We start from the raw sequence: 21,113 nt of genomic DNA, 5'->3' as shown, positions 1-21,113 counted from the left end.
ATGGGTATATGGGCACTGGACTATGGGATGGAGGATGTATGATGGGTATATGTGCATGGGACTATGGGATGGAGGATGTTTGATGGGTATGGGCCTATGGGATGGAGGATATGTGTGATGGGCATATGGGCACAGGACTATGGGATGGTGGATGTGTGATGGGTATATGTGCACGGGACTATGGGATGGAGGATGTGTGATGGGTATATGGGCACTGGACTATGGGATGGAGGATATGTATGATGGGTATATGGGCAGAGGACTATGGGATGGAGGATATGTATGACGGGTATATGGGCACTGGACTATGGGATGGAGGATATGTATGATGGGTATATGTGCATGGGACTATGGGATGGTGGATGTGTGATGGGTATATGTGCACGGGACTATGGGATGGAGGATGTGTGATGGGTATATGGGCACTGGACTATGGGATGGAGGATATGTATGACGGGTATATGGGCACTGGACTATGGGATGGAGGATATGTATGATGGGTATATGGGCACTGGACTATGGGATGGAGGATATGTATGACGGGTATATGGGCACTGGACTATGGGATGGAGGATGTGTGATGGGTATATGGGCACTGGACTATGGGATGGAGGATGTGTGATGGGTATATGGGCACTGGACTATGGGATGGAGGATATGTATGATGGGTATATGTGCATGGGACTATGGGATGGTGGATGTGTGATGGGTATATGTGCACGGGACTATGGGATGGAGGATGTGTGATGGGTATATGGGCACTGGACTATGGGATGGAGGATATGTATGATGGGTATATGGGCAGAGGACTATGGGATGGAGGATATGTATGATGGGTATATGGGCAGAGGACTATGGGATGGAGGATATGTATGACGGGTATATGGGCACTGGACTATGGGATGGAGGATATGTATGACGGGTATATGGGCACTGGACTATGGGATGGAGGATGTGTGATGGGTATATGGGCACTGGACTATGGGATGGAGGATGTGTGATGGGTATATGGGTATATGGGCATGGAACTATGGGATGGAGGATAATCATCATCATTTGTTATAACTAACCACAGTTACCATGCCCAGGCAACGCCGGGCTCTTCAGCTAGTTATTAATATTTGCTAAATGCCAGAATAATGAGAAAGTTTTGCTGCAAAGTCAGAAGTTTCCATCCATTTCATTAGCATTTGTTACCATTGCCCTTAACCTGAATGACTTGGGTTAGAGGTTTGGGATCTCCTTCCACAAGCTTTTCACAATACTTGGTCAGAATTTGGGCCCATTCCTCCTGACAATACTGGTATAACTGATCCAGGTTTGTATATCGCAATGCTCGCACCGACCTTTTCAGCTTTGCCCATAAATTTTCAATAGGATTGAGATCAGAGCTTTCTGATGGCGGCTCCAAAACATTGACTATGTTATCCTGAAGCCACGTTGCTACCATTTTTGCAGTATGCTTCGGGTCATTGTCCATTTGGAAGACCTATTTCAGCCCAAGATGAAACTTCCTGGTTGATTGTCTTGATATGTCTCTTCAGTATTGCCACATGATGCCATCTATTTTGTGAAGTGCACCAGTCCCTCCTGCAGCAAAACAACTCCACAACATGATGCTGCCTCCACAGTGCTTCACAGTGGGGATGGTGTTCTTAGGCATCCAAGTTTCTCCCTTTTTCCTCCAAACGTAACGATGATCATTATGCCCAAAAAGTTCAATATTAGTTTCCTCAGACCACAGGACATGTCTCCAAAAACTAAGGTCTTTGCTCCTGTGTGAATTTGCAAACATTAATCTGGCTTTTTTATGTTTCTGTTGGAGCAATGGCTTCTTCCTGGCAGAGTGGCCTTTCAGCCCATGTTGATACAGTACTCGCTTCACTGTGGCTATTGACACAATCTTACCAGCTTCCGCCATCATCTTCACAAGGTCTTTTACTTTTGTCTTTGGGTTGATATGCACATTTTCAACCAAAGCACGTTCATCTCTGGGACACAGAACCTGTCTCCTTCCTGAGCGGTGTGATGGCTGGGCATTCCCATCTTGTTTGTACTTGTGTATAATTGTTTGTACAGATGAACGAGGCACCTTCAGGTATCTTGTAATTGTACCCAAGGATGAGCCAGACTTGAAAGTCCACAATTATCTTCCTGATATCTTGGCTGAGACTTTCCCATGATGCTACACAAAGAAGCAGTGTGTTTCAGGTGTGCATTAAAATACATCCACAGGTATGTCTCAGTAACTCAGATGTTGCCAAAACCCAGAAGCTTCCAAACCCGACATCATCATATGGGCCGTTCAGAACCGTTTAAAGGCATAATAATCTTAGTGGATAGAAACTTTTGACTTTGCAGTAAGTAATAAAAAATGCCTTAAAACATTCTCGCTCTGTCATTATTCTGGCATTTGGCAAATATTAATAATTATGGTAATCCTGATTGACCTAAACCGGGAAAGATTTATTCTGATTTCATGTCAGATATTGGGAAAAACCTGCAGATGTGTCTTTCTAAATAGTGGATGGAAACTTCTGGATTCACCCGTCTCTTGTGCAACGCCTTTATTAGTGATCCTCACATATGGAAGAATTACATACTGAGGAGTCACAGAAACGTCATGGAATCTTTAGAATGGTCTCTCAGTAACCATAGAAGCGTCCGACTGAAAGAGCAAATCACAGAAGAGGCAAAAGGTGAGGTCCAGAAACTGGCCGCAGCGCAGAGGAAGCCGCCCACACACACACTGTGACACCAAAAAGTGTAAGTCATGGAATTACGGACACCACAGGATGGAGACAAATATACAACGCCCCTCCAGACTGCATGTTCCTCACACTACTGTGAGCGCCGGCATGGCCAAAACCTGCTCCCGCGGCGTCTCCAGACTTATCTCCATATAGCACATCGGGGACGTCACTGGTCGGTGATTACACAGGAGCTGCCGGCAGCGTCTCCGGATTTGTCTCCATCGGGGACGTCACTAGTCGGTGATTACACAGGAGCTGTTGGCAGCATCTCTGGACTTGTCTCCATCGGGGACGTCATTGGTCGGTGAGCACACAGGAGCTGTTGGCAGCATCTCTGGACTTGTCTCCATCGGGGACGTCACTGGTCGGTGATTACACAGGAGCTGTTGGCAGCATCTCCGGATTTGTCTCCATCGGGGACGTCATTGGTCGGTGATCACACAGGAGCTGCCGGCAGCGTCTCCGGACTTGTCTCCATCGGGGACGTCATTGGTCGGTGATCACACAGCAGCTGCCGGCAACGTCTCCATCGGGGACGTCACTGCTTGGTGATTACACAGGATCTGCCGGAAGAGGATCCTGACGATTTGTACACTGAGCGGCCAATCCTTCCTCAGACGACCAATACTGACCTCAGTGACAGCAGCCGAGGCCGGAGGTGCCGGGATTTCTGCACGAGGCTCAGATTCCGGACTGGGGAATCCAGCGGTTGTGATTTTGCCGATTCCATCACCTGCAGATTGGCGACATCTCCTTCTTGGTGCTGTAATCTCAGTGTAATGGCCGCGAGTACAGTCACACATACCCACACGTACACCGTGCTCCCCCGCTGCATTAACGATGGAGCCACATTGCTCCTCATGGACATACTTCGCCTTCCACGATTGGTCTCTGGGACACACCGAGGCCGATCTTACGTGATGACAGTAATACAGAAATGAAATATTTACCATAATCTGGGGCGTTGGGGTCAGACACGCGTCTCACCAGCGCTTCCAACTTCTCCACATTCTGCTGCTTCAGAGCGAAAGTCAGCACGACCGAGTCATTGTCGGAAAGACGCCCTGCAGGAAGCCAACCCTGGGGAACACTGGAGAGAAGACGCAGATTATCACACTCAGCCCACAGGCAGATAGAACAACCATTATCCAAGCAGTACGGCAGAACCTTCTGGAGGAGGGAGGCCGGCAACCCGCCACCCGACAGGGGAGTGAGAAATATCCCCAAAACCCAACAGCGGCCGAAGGAGTGAGAAGTACCCTCAAAACCCGACATGGGCCGACGGAGTGCAGCATACACCCACCCGACAGGGGCCGGCGGAGGGAGACGTATCCTCAAAACCCGACAGGGGCCGGCGGAGGGAGACGTATCCTCAAAACCCGACAGGGGCCGGCGGAGGGAGACATATCCTCAAAACCCGACAGGGGCCGGCGGAGGGAGACATATCCTCAAAACCCGACAGGGGCCGACGGAGGGAGAAATACCCTCAAAACCCGACAGGGGCCGGCGGAGTGAGAAGTACCCTCAAAACCCGACAGGGGCCGGCGGAGTGAGAAGTACCCTCAAAACCCGACAGGGGCCGGCGGAGTGAGAAGTACCCTCAAAACCCGACAGGGGCCGGCGGAGTGAGAAGTACCCTCAAAACCCGACAGGGGCCGGCGGAGTGAGAAGTACCCTCAAAACCCGACAGGGGCCGGCGGAGTGAGAAGTACCCTCAAAACCCGACAGGGGCCGGCGGAGGGAGAAATACCCTCAAAACCCGACAGGGGCCGGCGGAGGGAGAAATACCCCCAAAACCCGACAGGGGCTGGCGGAGTGAGAAATACCCTCAAAACCCGACAGGGGCCGTCAGAGGGAGAAATATCCCCAAAACCCAACAGCGGCCGGCGGAGTGAGAAGTACCCTCAAAACCCGACAGGGGCCGACGGAGGGAGGCATACCCCCGCAACCCGACAGGGGCCGACGGAGGGAGGCATACACCCACCCGACAGGGGCCGACGGAGGGCAGCATACACCCACCCAACAGGGGCCGGCAGAGTGAGAAATACCCCCAAAACCCGACAGGAGCCAGTGGAGGGAGACATATCCTCAAAACCCGACAGGGGCCGACGGAGGGAGGCATACCCTCAAAACCTGACAGGGGCCGACGGAGGGCGGCATACCCCCGCAACCCGACAGGGGCCGACGGAGGGCAGCATACACCCACCCAACAGGGGCCGGCAGAGTGAGAAATACCCCCAAAACCCGACAGGAGCCGGTGGAGGGAAACATATCCTCAAAACCCGACAGGGGCCGACGGAGGGAGGCATACCCTCAAAACCTGACAGGGGCCGACGGAGGGAGGCATACCCTCAAAACCCGACAGGGGCCGACGGAGGGAGGCATACCCTCAAAACCCGACAGGGGCCGACGGAGGGAGGCATACCCTCAAAACCCGACAGGGGCCGACGGAGGGAGGCATACCCTCAAAACCCGACAGGGGCCGACGGAGGGAGGCATACCCTCAAAACCCGACAGGGGCCGACGGAGGGAGGCATACCCTCAAAACCCGACAGGGGCCGACGGAGGGAGGCATACCCTCAAAACCCGACAGGGGCCGACGGAGGGAGGCATACCCTCAAAACCCGACAGGGGCCGACGGAGGGAGACATATCCTCAAAACCCGACAGGGGCCGACGGAGGGAGGCATACCCTCAAAACCCGACAGGGGCCGGCGGAGTGAGAAATACCCCAAAAACCCGACAGGGGCCGGCGGAGGGAGACATATCCTCAAAACCCGACAGGGGCCGGCAGAGGGAGACATATCCTCAAAACCCGACAGGGGCCGACGGAGGGAGACATCCTCAAAACCCGACAGGGGCCGGCGGAGGGAGACATACCCTCAAAACCCGACAGGGGCCGGCGGAGGGCAGCATACACCCACCAGACAGGGGCCGGCGGAGTGAGAAATACCCCAAAAACCCGACAGGGGCCGGCGGAGGGAGACATATCCTCAAAACCCGACAGGGGCCGGCGGAGGGAGACATATCCTCAAAACCCGACAGGGGCCGGCGGAGGGAGACATCCTCAAAACCCGACAGGGGCCGGCGGAGGGAGACATACCCTCAAAACCCGACAGGGGCCGGCAGAGGGCAACATACACCCACCCGACAGGGGCATCCCCACACCATCTGACAGGGGCTGGCATCTTTCCACCGCCACACAAAGCGCTCTACACTCATTTCCAGGTTGCAAATGACAGTCTGTGCTGGGATTACAAGATGAGAAGGAAGGAGACAAGCTGTACTATTAATGGAGGAGCAAAAAGTGCTCGAGATGAGGGTCCACCGACCAATCGAAGAGAATGACAAATGATCAAAGGAAAGAGCAAAACCAGGTGTGGAGGAGGTGTATCTCCTGCAGGATAGTCCTGGATGTGTATTTACACTGCTCACAAGAATAAAGGGAACACTCAAACAACAGAACATAACTCCAAGTAGATCAAACTTCTGTGAAATGAAACCGTCCCCTTAGGAGGCAACACTGATTGACAATCAATTTCATATGCTGCTGTGCAAATGGAATAAATAACAAATGGAAATTATTGGCAAATATCAAGACATACTCAATAAAGGAGTGGTTCTGAAGGTGGGGACCACAGACCACATCTCAGTACCAATGCTTTCTGGCTGATGTTTCGGTCACTTTTGAATGTTGGCTGTGCTTTCACACTCCAGGTAGCATGAGACGGACTCTACAACCCACACAAGTGGCTCAGGTAGCGCAGCTCATCCAGGATGGCACATCAATGTGAGCTGTGGCAAGAAGGTTTGCTGTCTGTCAGCATAGTGTCCAGAGGCTGGAGGCGCTACCAGGGGCTGGGCCAGGACACCAGGAGATGTGAAGGGAGCCGTAGGAGGGCAACAACCCAGCAGCAGGACCGCTACCTCAGCCTTTGTGCAAGGAGGAACAGGAGGAGCACTGCCAGAGCCCTGCAAAATGACCTCCTGCAGGCCACAAATGTGCATGGGTCTGCACAAACGGTTAGAAACCGACTCCATGAGGATGGTCTGAGGGCCCGATGTCCACAGATGGGAGTTGTGCTCACAGCCCAACACCGTGCAGGGCGCTTGTCATTTGCCACAGAACACCAGGATAGGCAGATTCGCCACTGGTGCCCTGTGCTCTTCACAGATGAAAGCAGGTTCACACTGAGCACATGTGACAGACGTGACAGAGTCTGGAGACGCCGTGGAGAGCGATCTGCTGCCTGCAACATCCTTCAGCATGACCGGTTTGGCAGTGGGTCAGTAATGGTGTGGGATGGCATTCCTTTGGAGGGCCGCACAGCCCTCCATGTGCTCGCCAGAGGTAGCCTGACTGCCATTAGGTACCGAGATGAGATCTTCAGACCCCTTGTGAGACCATATGCTGGTGCTGTTGGCCTTGGGTTCCTCCTAATGCAGGACAATGCCAGACCTCATGTGGCTGGAGTGTGTCAGCAGTTCCTGCGAGATGAAGGCACTGAAGCTATGGACTGGCCCGCCCGTTCCCCAGACCTGAATCCGATTGAGCACATCTGGGACATCATGTCTCGCTCCATCCACCAACGTCACGTTGCACCACAGACTGTCCAGGAGTTGGCGGATGCTTTAGTCCAGGTCTAGGAGGAGATCCCTCAGGAGACTCATCAGGAGCATGCCCAGGTGTTGTAGGGAGGTCAAACAGGCACGTGGAGGCCACACACACTACTGAGCATCATTTCCATGTCTTGAGGCATCTCCACTGAAGTTGGATCAGCCTGTAATTTGATTTTCCACTTTGATTTTAAGTATCATTCCAAATCCAGACCTCCATGGGATATTCATTTTGATTCACATTGATAATTGTTATGTTTTATTGTTCTGAACACATTCCACGATGCAATGAAGAAAAATCTGCAACTGGAATATTTCATTCAGCGATATCGAGGATGTGGGATTTTAGTGTTCTCTTTATGTTTTTGAGCAGTGTATATAATATACTATTATGTGCTGATATCTGGAGGATAGCCAGGTGTACAGGACGTGTATCTCCTGGCTGTGGACCCCCAGTGTCGGACCCTGTGGGGGGCACTGACCTCACACTCTGCTCTGGTTCGGGGTAGACTCTACAGTCGCTGATCTTCAGTTGGATGCAGAGAAGAACGAAGAAGAACCTGCAGAAGAGAAACACAGGAGTCAACACCGCTCCCCCCGACAGCCCGGGACACTGATACCGGGGTCAGACATCCTCCTCCTCCCGGGGGACACATCATCCACTCCCTCCCCCGCTCTCCTCCTTCCTCCCTCTCGATCCCCGCTCTCCTCCTCCTGTCTACCCCGGTGTCCTCCCTCCTCCTCCTCTCTCTCCAGGTCCCCCTCCTCCTCCTCTCTCCCCCAGTCCCCCTCTCCTCCTCCTCCTCCACTCTACCCCCGGTCCCCCTCTCCTCCTATCTATCCCTGTCCCCCTCCCCTCCTCTCTCCCCCTGTCCCCCTCCTCTCTCCCCCGGTGTCCTCTCTCCCGCCGGTCCCCTCTCCTCCCCCTCTCTCCCGCCTGTCCCCCTCCTCTCTCCCCCGGTGTCCTCTCTCCCGCCGGTCCCCTCTCCTCCCCCTCTCTCCTGCCGGTCCCCCTCCTCCACTCTCCCCCGGTCCCCCTCCTCCTCCTCCACTCTCCTCCTCCTCCACTCTCCCCCGGTCCCCCTCTCCTCCTCCTCCACTTTCCCCCGGTCCCCCTCTCCTCCTCCTCCTCCACTCTCCCCCGGTCCCCCTCTCCTCCTCCTCCTCCACTCTCCCCCGGTCCCCCTCTCCTCCTCCACTCTCCCCCGGTCCCCCTCTCCTCCTCCTCCACTCTCCCCAGGTCCCCCTCTCCTCCTCCTCCTCCACTCTCCCCCGGTCCCCCTCTCCCCCTCCTCCTCCACTCTCCCCCGGTCCCCCTCTCCCCCTCTCCTCCTCCTCCACTCTCCCCCGGTCCCCCTCTCCCCCCCTGTCCCCCTCTCCTCCTCCTCCACTCTCCCCCGGTCCCCCTCTCCCCCCCTGTCCCCCTCTCCTCCTCCTCCACTCTCCCCCGGTCCCCCTCTCCCCCCTCTCCTCCTCCTCCACTTTCCCCCGGTCCCCCTCTCCTCCTCTCTCCCCCTGTCCCCCTCCTCTCTCCCCCTGTCCCCCTCTCCTCCTCTCTCCCCCTGTCCCCCCTCCTCTCTCCCCCTGTCCCCCTCTCCTCCTCTCTCCCTCTCTCTCCCCCGCCGTCCCCTCTCCTCCTCTCTCCCCCGGCGTCCCCTCTCCTCCTCCTCTCTCCCCCTGTCCCCCTCTCTCCCCCGCCGTCCCCTCTCCTCCTCCTCTCTCCCCCCGCCGTCCCCTCTCCTCCTCCTCTCTCCCCCTGTCCCCCTCTCCTCCTCTCTCCCCTGGCGTCCCCTTTCCTCCTCCTCTCTCCCCCTGTCCCCCTCTCCTCCTCTCTCCCCCTGTCCCCCTCTCCTCCTCTCTCCCCCGGTCCCTCTCCTCCTCCTCCTCTCTCCCCCGGTCCCTCTCCTCCTCCTCTCTCCCCCGGTCCCTCTCCTCCTCCTCTCTCTCCCGGTCCCTCTCCTCCTCCTCTCTCCCCCGGTCCCTCTCCTCCTCCTCTCTCCCCCGGTCCTCTCCTCTCTCCCCCGGTCCCTCTCCTCCTCCTCCTCTCTCCCCCGATCCCCTCCTCTCTCCCCCAGTCCCTCTCCTCCTCCTCTCTCCCCCGGTCCCTATCCTCCTCCTCCTCCTCCTCTCTCCCCCGGTCCTCTCCTCTCTCCCCCGGTCCCTCTCCTCCTCCTCCTCTCTCCCCCGGTCCCTCTCCTCCTCCTCCTCTCTCCCCCGGTCCTCTCCTCTCTCCCCCGGTCCCTCTCCTCCTCCTCTCTCCCCAGGTCCCTCTCCTCCTCCTCTCTCCCCCGGTCCCCTCCTCTCTCCCCAGGTCCCTCTCCTCCTCCTCTCTCCCCCTGTCCCCTCCTCTCTCCCCAGGTCCCTCTCCTCCTCCTCTCTCCCCCGGTCCCTCTCCTCTCTCCCCCGATCCCTCTCCCCCTCCTCTCCCTCTCCCCCTCCTCTCCCTCTCCCCCTCCTCTCCCCCTCCCTCTCCCCCTCCTCCTCCTCTCTCCCCCGGTCATCTCCTCTCTCCCCTCTCCCCCGGTCCTCTCCTCTCTCCCCCGGTCCCTCTCCTCCTCCTCTCTCCCCAGGTCCCTCTCCTCCTCCTCTCTCCCCCGGTCCTCTCCTCTCTCCCCTCTCCCCCGGTCCTCTCCTCTCTCCCCCGGTCCCTCTCCTCCTCCTCTCTCCCCAGGTCCCTCTCCTCCTCCTCTCTCCCCCGGTCCCCTCCTCTCTCCCCAGGTCCCTCTCCTCCTCCTCTCTCCCCCTGTCCCCTCCTCTCTCCCCAGGTCCCTCTCCTCCTCCTCTCTCCCCCGGTCCCTCTCCTCTATCCCCCCCTCCCACTCCCCCTCCTCCTCCCTCTCCCCCTCCTCTCTCCCCCTCCTCCTCCCTCTCCCCCTCCTCTCTCCCCCTCCTCTCTCCCCCTCCTCTCTCCCCCTCCTCCTCCCTCTCCCCCTCCTCTCCCCCTCCTCTCTCCCCCTCCTCCTCCCTCTCCCCCTCCTCTCTCCCCCTCCTCTCTCCCCCGGTCCCTCTCCTCCTCCTCTCTCCCCCGGTCCCTCTCCTCCTCCTCTCTCCCCCTCCCCCTCCTCCCCCTCCCCCTCCTCCCCCTCCTCTCTCCCCCGGTCCCTCTCCTCCTCCTCTCTCCCCCTCCCCCTCCTCTCCCCCCCTCCCCCTCCTCTCTCCCCCTCCCCCTCCTCTCTCCCCCTCCCCTCTCCCCCTCCCCCTCCTCTCTCCCCCTCCCCCTCCTCTCTCCCCCGGTCCTCTCCTCTCTCCCCCGGTCCCTCTCCTCCTCTCCTCTCTCCCCCGGTCCCTCTCCTCCTCCTCCTCTCCCCCCCGGTCCCTCTCCTCCTCCTCTCCCCCTCCTCTCCCCCTTCCCCTCCTCCTCCCCCCCCTCCTCTCTCCCCCGGTCCCCCTCCTCCTCCTCTCCCCCTCCCCCCCGGTCCCTCTCCTCCTCCTCTCCCCCTCCCCCTCCTCTCCCCCCTCCCCCTCTTCCCCTCCTCTCCCCCCCTCCCCCTCTTCCCCTCCCCTCCCCCCCTCCCCCTCTTCCCCTCCCCTCCCCCCCTCCTCTCCCCCCCTCCCCTCCCCCCCTCCTCTCCCCCCCTCCCCCTTCCCCTCCTCCTCCCCCTCCTCCTCCTCTCCCCCCCCCCTCCCCCTCCTCTCCCCCCCCCCTCCCCCTCCCCCGGTCCCTCTCCTCCTCCTCCTCTCTCCCCCTCCTCTCTCCCCCTCCTCTCTCCCCCGGTCCTCTCCTCCTCCTCTCTCCCCCGGTCCCTCTCCTCCTACTCTCTCCCCCGGTCCTCTCCTCTCTCCCCCGGTCCCTCTCCTCCTCCTCTCTCCCCCGGTCCTCTCCTCTCTCCCCCGGTCCCTCTCCTCCTCCTCTCTCCCCCGGTCCTCTCCTCTCTCCCCCGGTCCCTCTCCTCCTCCTCTCTCCCCCGGTCCCTCTCCTCCTCCTCTCTCCCCTGGTCCTCTCCTCTCTCCCCCGGTCCCTCTCCTCCTCCTCTCTCCCCCGGTCCTCTCCTCTCTCCCCCGGTCCCTCTCCTCCTCCTCTCTCCCCCGGTCCCTCTCCTCCTCCTCTCTCCCCTGGTCCTCTCCTCTCTCCCCCGGTCCTCTCCTCCTCCTCTCTCCCCCGGTCCCTCTCCTCCTCCTCCTCTCTCCCCCAGTGTCCTCTCTCCTCCTCCCCCGGTCCTCTCCTCTCTCCCCCCGGTCCCTCTCCTCCTCCTCTCTCCCCCCCGGTCCCTCTCCTCCTCCTCCTCCCTCCCCCGGTCCTCTCCTCTCTCCCCCCGGTCCCTCTCCTCCTCCTCCTCTCTCCCCCTCCTCTCTCCCCCGGTCCTCTCCCCCCCGGTCCTCTCCTCCTCCTCTCTCCCGCTCCCCCTCTCCTCCTCCTCTCTCCCCTGGTCCTCTCCTCTCTCCCCCGGTCCCTCTCCTCCTCCTCCTCTCTCCCCCGGTCCTCTCCTCCTCCTCTCTCCCCCTGTCCTCTCCTCCTCCTCTCTCCCCCGGTCCCTCTCCTCCTCCTCTCTCCCCCGGTCCCTCTCCTCCTCCTCCTCTCTCCCCCAGTGTCCTCTCTCCTCCTCCCCCGGTCCTCTCCTCTCCCCCCCGGTCCCTCTCCTCCTCCTCTCTCCCCCGGTCCCCTCCTCTCTCCCCCGGTCCCCTCCTCTCTCCCCCGGTCCTCTCCTCTCTCCCCCGGTCCCTCTCCTCCTCCTCTCTCCCCCGGTCCTCTCCTCTCTCCCCCGGTCCCTCTCCTCCTCCTCTCTCCCCTGGTCCTCTCCTCTCTCCCCCGGTCCTCTCCTCCTCCTCTCTCCCCCGGTCCCTCTCCTCCTCCTCCTCCTCTCTCCCCCAGTGTCCTCTCTCCCCCTGTCCCCCTCTCCTCCTCTCTCCCCCCGGTCCCTCTCCTCCTCCTCTCTCCCCCCCGGTCCCTCTCCTCCTCCTCTCTCCCCCCCGGTCCCTCTCCTCCTCCTCTCTCCCCCCCGGTCCCTCTCCTCCTCCTCCTCCTCTCTCCCCCGGTCCTCTCCTCTCTCCCCCGGTCCCTCTCCTCCTCCTCCTCTCTCCCCCTCCTCTCTCCCCCGGTCCTCTCCTCCTCCTCCTCTCTCCCGCTCCCCCTCTCCTCCTCCTCTCTCCCCTGGTCCTCTCCCCCGGTCCCTCTCCTCCTCCTCCTCCTCTCTCCCCCTCCTCTCTCCCCCGGTCCTCTCCTCCTCCTCTCTCCCCCGGTCCTCTCCTCTCTCCCCCGGTCCTCTCCTCTCTCCCCCGGTCCCTCTCCTCCTCCTCCTCTCCCCCGGTCCCTCTCCTCCTCCTCCTCTCTCCCCCGGTCCTCTCCTCCTCCTCTCTCCCCCGGTCCTCTTCTCTCTCCCCCGGTCCTCTCCTCTCTCCCCCGGTCCTCTCCTCTCTCCCCCGGTCCCTCTCCTCTCTCCCCCGGTCCCTCTCCTCTCTCCCCCGGTCCCTCTCCTCCTCCTCTCCCCTGGTCCCTCTCCTCCTCCTCTCCCCTGGTCCCTCTCCTCCTCCTCTCTCCCCTGGTCCCTCTCCTCCTCCTCTCTCCCCTGGTCCCTCTCCTCCTCCTCTCTCCCCCGGTCCTCTCCTCCTCCTCTCTCCCCCTGTCCTCTCCTCTCTCCCCCCGGTCCCTCTCCTCCTCCTCCTCTCTCCCCCTCCTCTCTCCCCCGGTCCTCTCCCCCCCGGTCCTCTCCTCCTCCTCTCTCCCGCTCCCCCTCTCCTCCTCCTCTCTCCCCTGGTCCTCTCCTCTCTCCCCCGGTCCCTCTCCTCCTCCTCCTCTCTCCCCCGGTCCTCTCCTCCTCCTCCTCTCTCCCCCTGTCCTCTCCTCCTCCTCTCTCCCCCGGTCCCTCTCCTCCTCCTCTCTCCCCCGGTCCCTCTCCTCTCTCCCCCGGTCCCTCTCCTCCTCCTCTCCCCTGGTCCCTCTCCTCCTCCTCTCTCCCCTGGTCCCTCTCCTCCTCCTCTCTCCCCCGGTCCTCTCCTTCTCCTCTCTCCCCCGGTCCTCTCCTCTCTCCCCCCGGTCCCTCTCCTCCTCCTCCTCTCTCCCCCTCCTCTCTCCTCTCTCCCCCCGGTCCCTCTCCTCCTCCTCCTCTCTCCCCCTCCTCTCTCCCCCGGTCCTCTCCCCCCCGGTCCTCTCCTCCTCCTCTCTCCCGCTCCCCCTCTCCTCCTCCTCTCTCCCCTGGTCCTCTCCTCTCTCCCCCGGTCCCTCTCCTCCTCCTCCTCTCTCCCCCGGTCCTCTCCTCCTCCTCCTCTCTCCCCCTGTCCTCTCCTCCTCCTCTCTCCCCCGGTCCCTCTCCTCCTCCTCTCTCCCCCGGTCCCTCTCCTCCTCCTCTCTCCCCCGGTCCCTCTCCTCCTCCTCCTCTCTCCCCCAGTGTCCTCTCTCCTCCTCCCCCGGTCCTCTCCTCTCCCCCCCGGTCCCTCTCCTCCTCCTCTCTCCCCCGGTCCCCTCCTCTCTCCCCCGGTCCTCTCCTCTCTCCCCCGGTCCCTCTCCTCTCTCCCCCGGTCCCTCTCCTCCTCCTCTCTCCCCCGGTCCTCTCCTCTCTCCCCCGGTCCCTCTCCTCCTCCTCTCTCCCCTGGTCCTCTCCTCTCTCCCCCGGTCCTCTCCTCCTCCTCTCTCCCCCGGTCCCTCTCCTCCTCCTCCTCCTCTCTCCCCCAGTGTCCTCTCTCCCCCTGTCCCCCTCTCCTCCTCTCTCCCCCCGGTCCCTCTCCTCCTCCTCTCTCCCCCCCGGTCCCTCTCCTCCTCCTCTCTCCCCCCCGGTCCCTCTCCTCCTCCTCTCTCCCCCCCGGTCCCTCTCCTCCTCCTCCTCCTCCTCCTCTCTCCCCCGGTCCTCTCCTCTCTCCCCCGGTCCCTCTCCTCCTCCTCCTCTCTCCCCCTCCTCTCTCCCCCGGTCCTCTCCTCCTCCTCCTCTCTCCCGCTCCCCCTCTCCTCCTCCTCTCTCCCCTGGTCCTCTCCTCTCTCCCCCGGTCCCTCTCCTCCTCCTCCTCTCTCCCCCTCCTCTCTCCCCCGGTCCTCTCCTCCTCCTCTCTCCCCCGGTCCTCTCCTCCTCCTCTCTCCCCTGGTCCCTCTCCTCCTCCTCTCTCCCCTGGTCCCTCTCCTCCTCCTCTCTCCCCTGGTCCCTCTCCTCCTCCTCTCTCCCCCGGTCCTCTCCTCTCTCCCCCGGTCCTCTCCTCTCTCCCCCGGTCCTCTCCTCTCTCCCCCGGTCCTCTCCTCTCTCCCCCGGTCCCTCTCCTCCTCCTCTCCCCTGGTCCCTCTCCTCCTCCTCTCTCCCCTGGTCCCTCTCCTCCTCCTCTCTCCCCTGGTCCCTCTCCTCCTCCTCTCTCCCCCGGTCCTCTCCTCCTCCTCTCTCCCCCTGTCCTCTCCTCTCTCCCCCGGTCCCTCTCCTCCTCCTCTCTCCCCCGGTCCTCTCCTCCTCCTCTCTCCCCCGGTCCTCTTCTCTCTCCCCCGGTCCTCTCCTCTCTCCCCCGGTCCCTCTCCTCTCTCCCCCGGTCCCTCTCCTCCTCCTCTCCCCTGGTCCCTCTCCTCCTCCTCTCTCCCCTGGTCCTCTCCTCTCTCCCCCTCCTCTCTCCCCCGGTCCCTCTCCTCCTCCTCCTCTCCCCCGGTCCCTCTCCTCCTCCTCTCCCCTGGTCCTCTCCTCTCTCCCCCGGTCCCTCTCCTCCTCCTCTCCCCCGGTCCCTCTCCTCCTCCTCTCCCCCGGTCCCTCTCCTCCTCCTCCTCTCCCCCGGTCCCTCTCCTCCTCTCCCCCGGTCCCTCTCCTCCTCTCCCCCGGTCCCTCTCCTCCTCCTCCTCTCCCCCGGTCCCTCTCCTCCTCCTCTCTCCCCCGGTCCTCTCCTCTCTCCCCCGGTCCCTCTCCTCCTCCTCCTCTCCCCCGGTCCCTCTCCTCCTCCTCTCCCCCGGTCCCTCTCCTCCTCCTCCTCTCCCCCGGTCCCTCTCCTCCTCCTCTCTCCCCCGGTCCTCTCCTCTCTCCCCCGGTCCCTCTCCTCCTCCTCCTCCTCTCCCCCGGTCCCTCTCCTCCTCCTCCTCCTCTCCCCCGGTCCCTCTCCTCCTCCTCCTCTCCCCCGGTCCCTCTCCTCCTCCTCTCTCCCCCCCGGTCCCTCTCCTCCTCCTCTCCCCCCCCCGGTCCCTCTCCTCCTCCTCCTCCTCCTCTCTCCCCCGGTCCTCTCCTCTCTCCCCCGGTCCCTCTCCTCCTCCTCCTCTCTCCCCCCCTCCTCTCTCCCCCGGTCCTCTCCTCCTCCTCCTCTCTCCCGCTCCCCCTCTCCTCCTCCTCTCTCCCCTGGTCCTCTCCTCTCTCCCCCGGTCCCTCTCCTCCTCCTCCTCTCTCCCCCTCCTCTCTCCCCCGGTCCTCTCCTCCTCCTCTCTCCCCCGGTCCTCTCCTCCTCCTCTCTCCCCTGGTCCCTCTCCTCCTCCTCTCTCCCCCGGTCCTCTCCTCTCTCCCCCGGTCCTCTCCTCTCTCCCCCGGTCCCTCTCCTCCTCCTCTCCCCTGGTCCCTCTCCTCCTCCTCTCTCCCCCGGTCCCTCTCCTCCTCCTCTCTCCCCCGGTCCTCTCCTCCTCCTCTCTCCCCCGGTCCTCTCCTCTCTCCCCCGGTCCCTCTCCTCCTCCTCTCTCCCCCGGTCCTCTCCTCCTCCTCTCTCCCCCGGTCCTCTTCTCTCTCCCCCGGTCCTCTCCTCTCTCCCCCGGTCCCTCTCCTCTCTCCCCCGGTCCCTCTCCTCCTCCTCTCCCCTGGTCCCTCTCCTCCTCCTCTCTCCCCTGGTCCTCTCCTCTCTCCCCCTCCTCTCTCCCCCGGTCCCTCTCCTCCTCCTCCTCTCCCCCGGTCCCTCTCCTCCTCCTCTCCCCTGGTCCTCTCCTCTCTCCCCCGGTCCCTCTCCTCCTCCTCTCCCCCGGTCCCTCTCCTCCTCCTCCTCTCCCCCGGTCCCTCTCCTCCTCCTCCTCTCCCCCGGTCCCTCTCCTCCTCCTCCTCTCCCCCGGTCCCTCTCCTCCTCCTCCTCTCCCCCGGTCCCTCTCCTCCTCTCCCCCGGTCCCTCTCCTCCTCCTCCTCTCCCCCGGTCCCTCTCCTCCTCCTCCTCTCCCCCGGTCCCTCTCCTCCTCCTCTCTCCCCCGGTCCCTCTCCTCCTCCTCTCTCCCCCGGTCCTCTCCTCTCTCCCCCGGTCCCTCTCCTCCTCCTCCTCTCCCCCGGTCCCTCTCCTCCTCCTCTCCCCCGGTCCCTCTCCTCCTCCTCCTCTCCCCCGGTCCCTCTCCTCCTCCTCTCCCCCGGTCCCTCTCCTCCTCCTCCTCTCCCCCGGTCCCTCTCCTCCTCCTCTCTCCCCCGGTCCTCTCCTCTCTCCCCCGGTCCCTCTCCTCCTCCTCCTCTCCCCCGGTCCCTCTCCTCCTCCTCCTCTCCCCCGGTCCCTCTCCTCCTCCTCTCTCCCCCGGTCCTCTCCTCTCTCCCCCGGTCCCTCTCCTCCTCCTCCTCTCCCCCGGTCCCTCTCCTCCTCTCCCCCGGTCCCTCTCCTCCTCCTCTCCCCCGGTCCCTCTCCTCCTCCTCTCTCCCCCGGTCCTCTCCTCTCTCCCCCGGTCCCTCTCCTCTCTCCCCCGGTCCCTCTCCCCCTCCTCTCTCCCCCGGTCCTCTCCTCCTCCTCCTCTCCCCCGGTCCCTCTCCTCCTCCTCTCCCCCGGTCCCTCTCCTCCTCCTCTCTCCCCCGGTCCTCTCCTCTCTCCCCCGGTCCCTCTCCTCCTCCTCTCTCCCCCGGTCCTCTCCTCTCTCCCCCGGTCCCTCTCCTCCTCCTCTCTCCCCTGGTCCTCTCCTCTCTCCCCCGGTCCCTCTCCTCCTCCTCCTCTCCCCCGGTCCCTCTCCTCCTCCTCCTCTCCCCCGGTCCCTCTCCTCCTCCTCCTCTCCCCCGGTCCCTCTCCTCCTCCTCTCTCCCCCGGTCCTCTCCTCTCTCCCCCGGTCCCTCTCCTCCTCCTCCTCTCCCCCGGTCCCTCTCCTCCTCCTCCTCTCCCCCGGTCCCTCTCCTCCTCCTCTCTCCCCCGGTCCTCTCCTCTCTCCCCCGGTCCCTCTCCTCCTCCTCCTCTCCCCCGGTCCCTCTCCTCTCTCCCCCGGTCCCTCTCCTCCTCCTCCTCTCCCCCGGTCCCTCTCCTCCTCCTCTCCCCCGGTCCCTCTCCTCCTCCTCCTCTCCCCCGGTCCCTCTCCTCCTCCTCCTCTCCCCCGGTCCCTCTCCTCCTCCTCTCCCCCGGTCCCTCTCCTCTCTCCCCCGGTCCCTCTCCTCCTCCTCCTCTCCCCCGGTCCCTCTCCTCCTCCTCCTCTCCCCCGGTCCCTCTCCTCCTCCTCCTCTCCCCCGGTCCCTCTCCTCCTCCTCTCCCCCGGTCCCTCTCCTCCTCCTCCTCTCCCCCGGTCCCTCTCCTCCTCCTCTCCCCCGGTCCCTCTCCTCCTCCTCTCCCCCGGTCCCTCTCCTCCTCCTCTCCCCCGGTCCCTCTCCTCCTCCTCTCTCCCCCGGTCCCCGCTGTCACCTCCGCTCCATGTCGCTGCGCTCAGTGAGTGTCACCTGGTGTCGGGGGCGTGTCCTGCGCTGTCTCCTCCCTCCTGGGTGGAATCATGTGACTGTCACATGTGGCCCCGCTCCCAGCGTGCATGTGACGGGATATTAATAGCCGGAGACCACGTGGTGTCTTCTCCTCGTGCTTATGTTAACCCCCAACGTGCCAGGGATGAGTCACCGGCGCCTCATCCAGTCCGCAGCGGCTGCCCGAAACGTAAAGATGGATCCCCTGTATATGGTAGATCCCCCTATAAGTGATGGATCCCATGTATATGGTAGATCCCCCTATAAGTGATGGATCCCATGTATATGGTAGATCCCCTATAAGTGATGGATCCCCTATATATGGTAGATCACCTTTAAGTGATGGATCCCCTGTATATGGTAGATCCCCTATAAGTGATGGATCCCCTATATATGGTAGATCCCCTATAAGTGATGGATCCTCTATATATGGTAGATCCCCTATATATGGTAGATCCCCTATATATGGTAGATCCCCTATAAGTGATGGATCCCCTATATATGGTAGATCCTCTATATATGGTAGATCCCCTATATATGGTAGATCCCCTATAAGTGATGGATCCCCTATATATGGTAGCTCCCCCTATAAGTGATGGATCCCATGTATATGGTAGATCCCCTATAAGTGATGAATCCCCTATATATGGTAGATCCCCTATAAGTGATGGATCCTCTATATATGGTAGATCCTCTATATATGGTAGATCCCCTATATATGGTAGATCCCCTATAAGTGATGGATCCCCTATATATGGTAGCTCCCCCTATAAGTGATGGATCCCATGTATATGGTAGATCCCCTATAAGTGATGAATCCCCTATATATGGTAGATCCCCTTTAAGTGATGGATCCCCTATATATGGTAGGTCCCCCTATAAGTGATGGATCCCCTATATATGGTAGATCCCCTATAAGTGATGGATCCCCTATATATGGTAGATCCCTATATATGGTAGATCCCCTATAAGTGATGGATCTCCTATATATGGTAGATCCCCTATTTATGGTAGCTCCCCCTATAAGTGATGAATCCCCTATATATGGTAGATCCCCTATAAGTGATGGATCCCCTGTATATGGTAGATCCCCTATAAGTGATGGATCCCCTATATATGGTAGCTCCCCCTATAAGTGATGGATCCCATGTATATGGTAGATCCCCTATAAGTGATGGATCCCCTATATATGGTAGATCCCCCTATAAGTGATGGATCCCATGTATATGGTAGATCCCCTATAAGTGATGGATCCCCTATATATGGTAGATCACCTTTAAGTGATGGATCCCCTGTATATGGTAGATCCCCTATAAGTGATGGATCCCCTATATATGGTAGATCCCCTATAAGTGATGGATCCTCTATATATGGTAGATCCCCTATATATGGTAGCTCCCCCTATAAGTGATGGATCCCATGTATATGGTAGATCCCCTATAAGTGATGAATCCACTATATATGGTAGATCCCCTTTAAGTGATGGATCCCCTATATATGGTAGATCCCCTATAAGTGATGGATCCCCTATATATGGTAGCTCCCCCTATAAGTGATGGATCCCATGTATATGGTAGATCCCCTATAAGTGATGGATCCCCTGTATATGGTAGATCCCCCTATAAGTGATGGATCCCATGTATATGGTAGATCCCCTATAAGTGATGGATCCCCTATATATGGTAGATCACCTTTAAGTGATGGATCCCCTGTATATGGTAGATCCCCTATAAGTGATGGATCCCCTATATATGGTAGATCCCCTATAAGTGATGGATCCTCTATATATGGTAGATCCCCTATATATGGTAGCTCCCCTATAAGTGATGGATCCCATGTATATGGTAGATCCCCTATAAGTGATGAATCCCCTATATATGGTAGATCCCCTTTAAGTGATGGATCCCCTATATATGGTAGATCCCCCTATAAGTGATGGATCCCCTATATATGGTAGATCCCCTATAAGTGATGGATCCCCTATATATGGTAGATCCCTATATATGGTAGATCCCCTATAAGTGATGGATCTCCTATATATGGTAGATCCCCTATTTATGGTAGCTCCCCCTATAAGTGATGAATCCCCTATATATGGTAGATCCCCTATAAGTGATGGATCCCCTGTATATGGTAGATCCCCTATAAGTGATGGATCCCCTATATATGGTAGCTCCCCCTATAAGTGATGGATCCCATGTATATGGTAGATCCCCTATAAGTGATGGATCCCCTATATATGGTAGATCCCCTATAAGTGATGGATCCCCTATATATGGTAGATCCCCTTTAAGTGATGGATCCCCTGTATATGGTAGATCCCCTATAAGTGATGGATCCCCTATATATGGTAGGTCCCCCTATAAGTGATGGATCCCATGTATATGGTACATCCCCTATAAGTGATGGATCCCCTATATATGGTAGATCCCCTATAAGTGATGGATCCTCTATATATGGTAGATCCCCTGTATATGGTAGCTCCCCCTATAAGTGATGAATCCCCTATATATGGTAGATCCCCTTTAAGTGATGGATCCCCTGTATATGGTAGATCCCCTATAAGTGATGGATCCCCTATATATGGTAGATCCCCTATATATGGTAGCTCCCCCTATAAGTGATGGATCCCATGTATATGGTAGATCCCCTATAAGTGATGAATCCACTATATATGGTAGATCCCCTTTAAGTGATGGATCCCCTATATATGGTAGATCCCCTATAAGTGATGGATCCCCTATATATGGTAGCTCCCCCTATAAGTGATGGATCCCATGTATATGGTAGATCCCCTATAAGTGATGGATCCCCTGTATATGGTAGATCCCCCTATAAGTGATGGATCCCATGTATATGGTAGATCCCCTATAAGTGATGGATCCCCTATATATGGTAGATCACCTTTAAGTGATGGATCCCCTGTATATGGTAGATCCCCTATAAGTGATGGATCCCCTATATATGGTAGATCCCCTATATATGGTAGCTCCCCCTATAAGTGATGGATCCCATGTATATGGTAGATCCCCTATAAGTGATGAATCCCCTATATATGGTAGATCCCCTTTAAGTGATGGATCCCCTATATATGGTAGGTCCCCCTATAAGTGATGGATCCCCTATATATGGTAGATCCCCTATAAGTGATGGATCCCCTATATATGGTAGATCCCTATATATGGTAGATCCCCTATAAGTGATGGATCTCCTATATATGGTAGATCCCCTATTTATGGTAGCTCCCCCTATAAGTGATG

The 21,113-nt window shown here is 59.4% G+C and overlaps 1 protein-coding gene across 2 annotated transcripts in view; it reads right to left on the bottom strand.

Annotated features, from left to right (window-relative positions):
* TPP1 (tripeptidyl peptidase 1) overlaps positions 1 to 17,909 on the bottom strand; it is a 51,522-nt gene extending 33,613 nt beyond the window's left edge. Inside the window, exons 1-3 of one of the 2 annotated variants that reach the window (XM_073559814.1) lie at positions 17,801 to 17,909; positions 7,852 to 7,929; positions 3,704 to 3,843 (exon numbers count right to left, since the gene is read on the bottom strand). In XM_073559814.1, the coding sequence (XP_073415915.1) occupies positions 3,704 to 3,843; positions 7,852 to 7,929; positions 17,801 to 17,811 (229 nt within the window). In that variant the 5' untranslated portion in view covers positions 17,812 to 17,909. The remainder of the gene's footprint in view (positions 1 to 3,703; positions 3,844 to 7,851; positions 7,930 to 17,800) is intronic. The other variant, XM_073559815.1, reaches the window with a different exon arrangement.
* Positions 17,910 to 21,113: the final 3,204 nt, after the last annotated feature.

The sequence above is a fragment of the Dendrobates tinctorius genome, unplaced genomic scaffold (assembly GCF_039654945.1).
Source record: "Dendrobates tinctorius isolate UK_male_01 unplaced genomic scaffold, ASM3965494v1 ptg000275l, whole genome shotgun sequence".
Classification (NCBI taxonomy): domain Eukaryota; kingdom Metazoa; phylum Chordata; class Amphibia; order Anura; family Dendrobatidae; genus Dendrobates; species Dendrobates tinctorius.
This window is presented reverse-complemented; position numbering and strand designations above follow the sequence as displayed.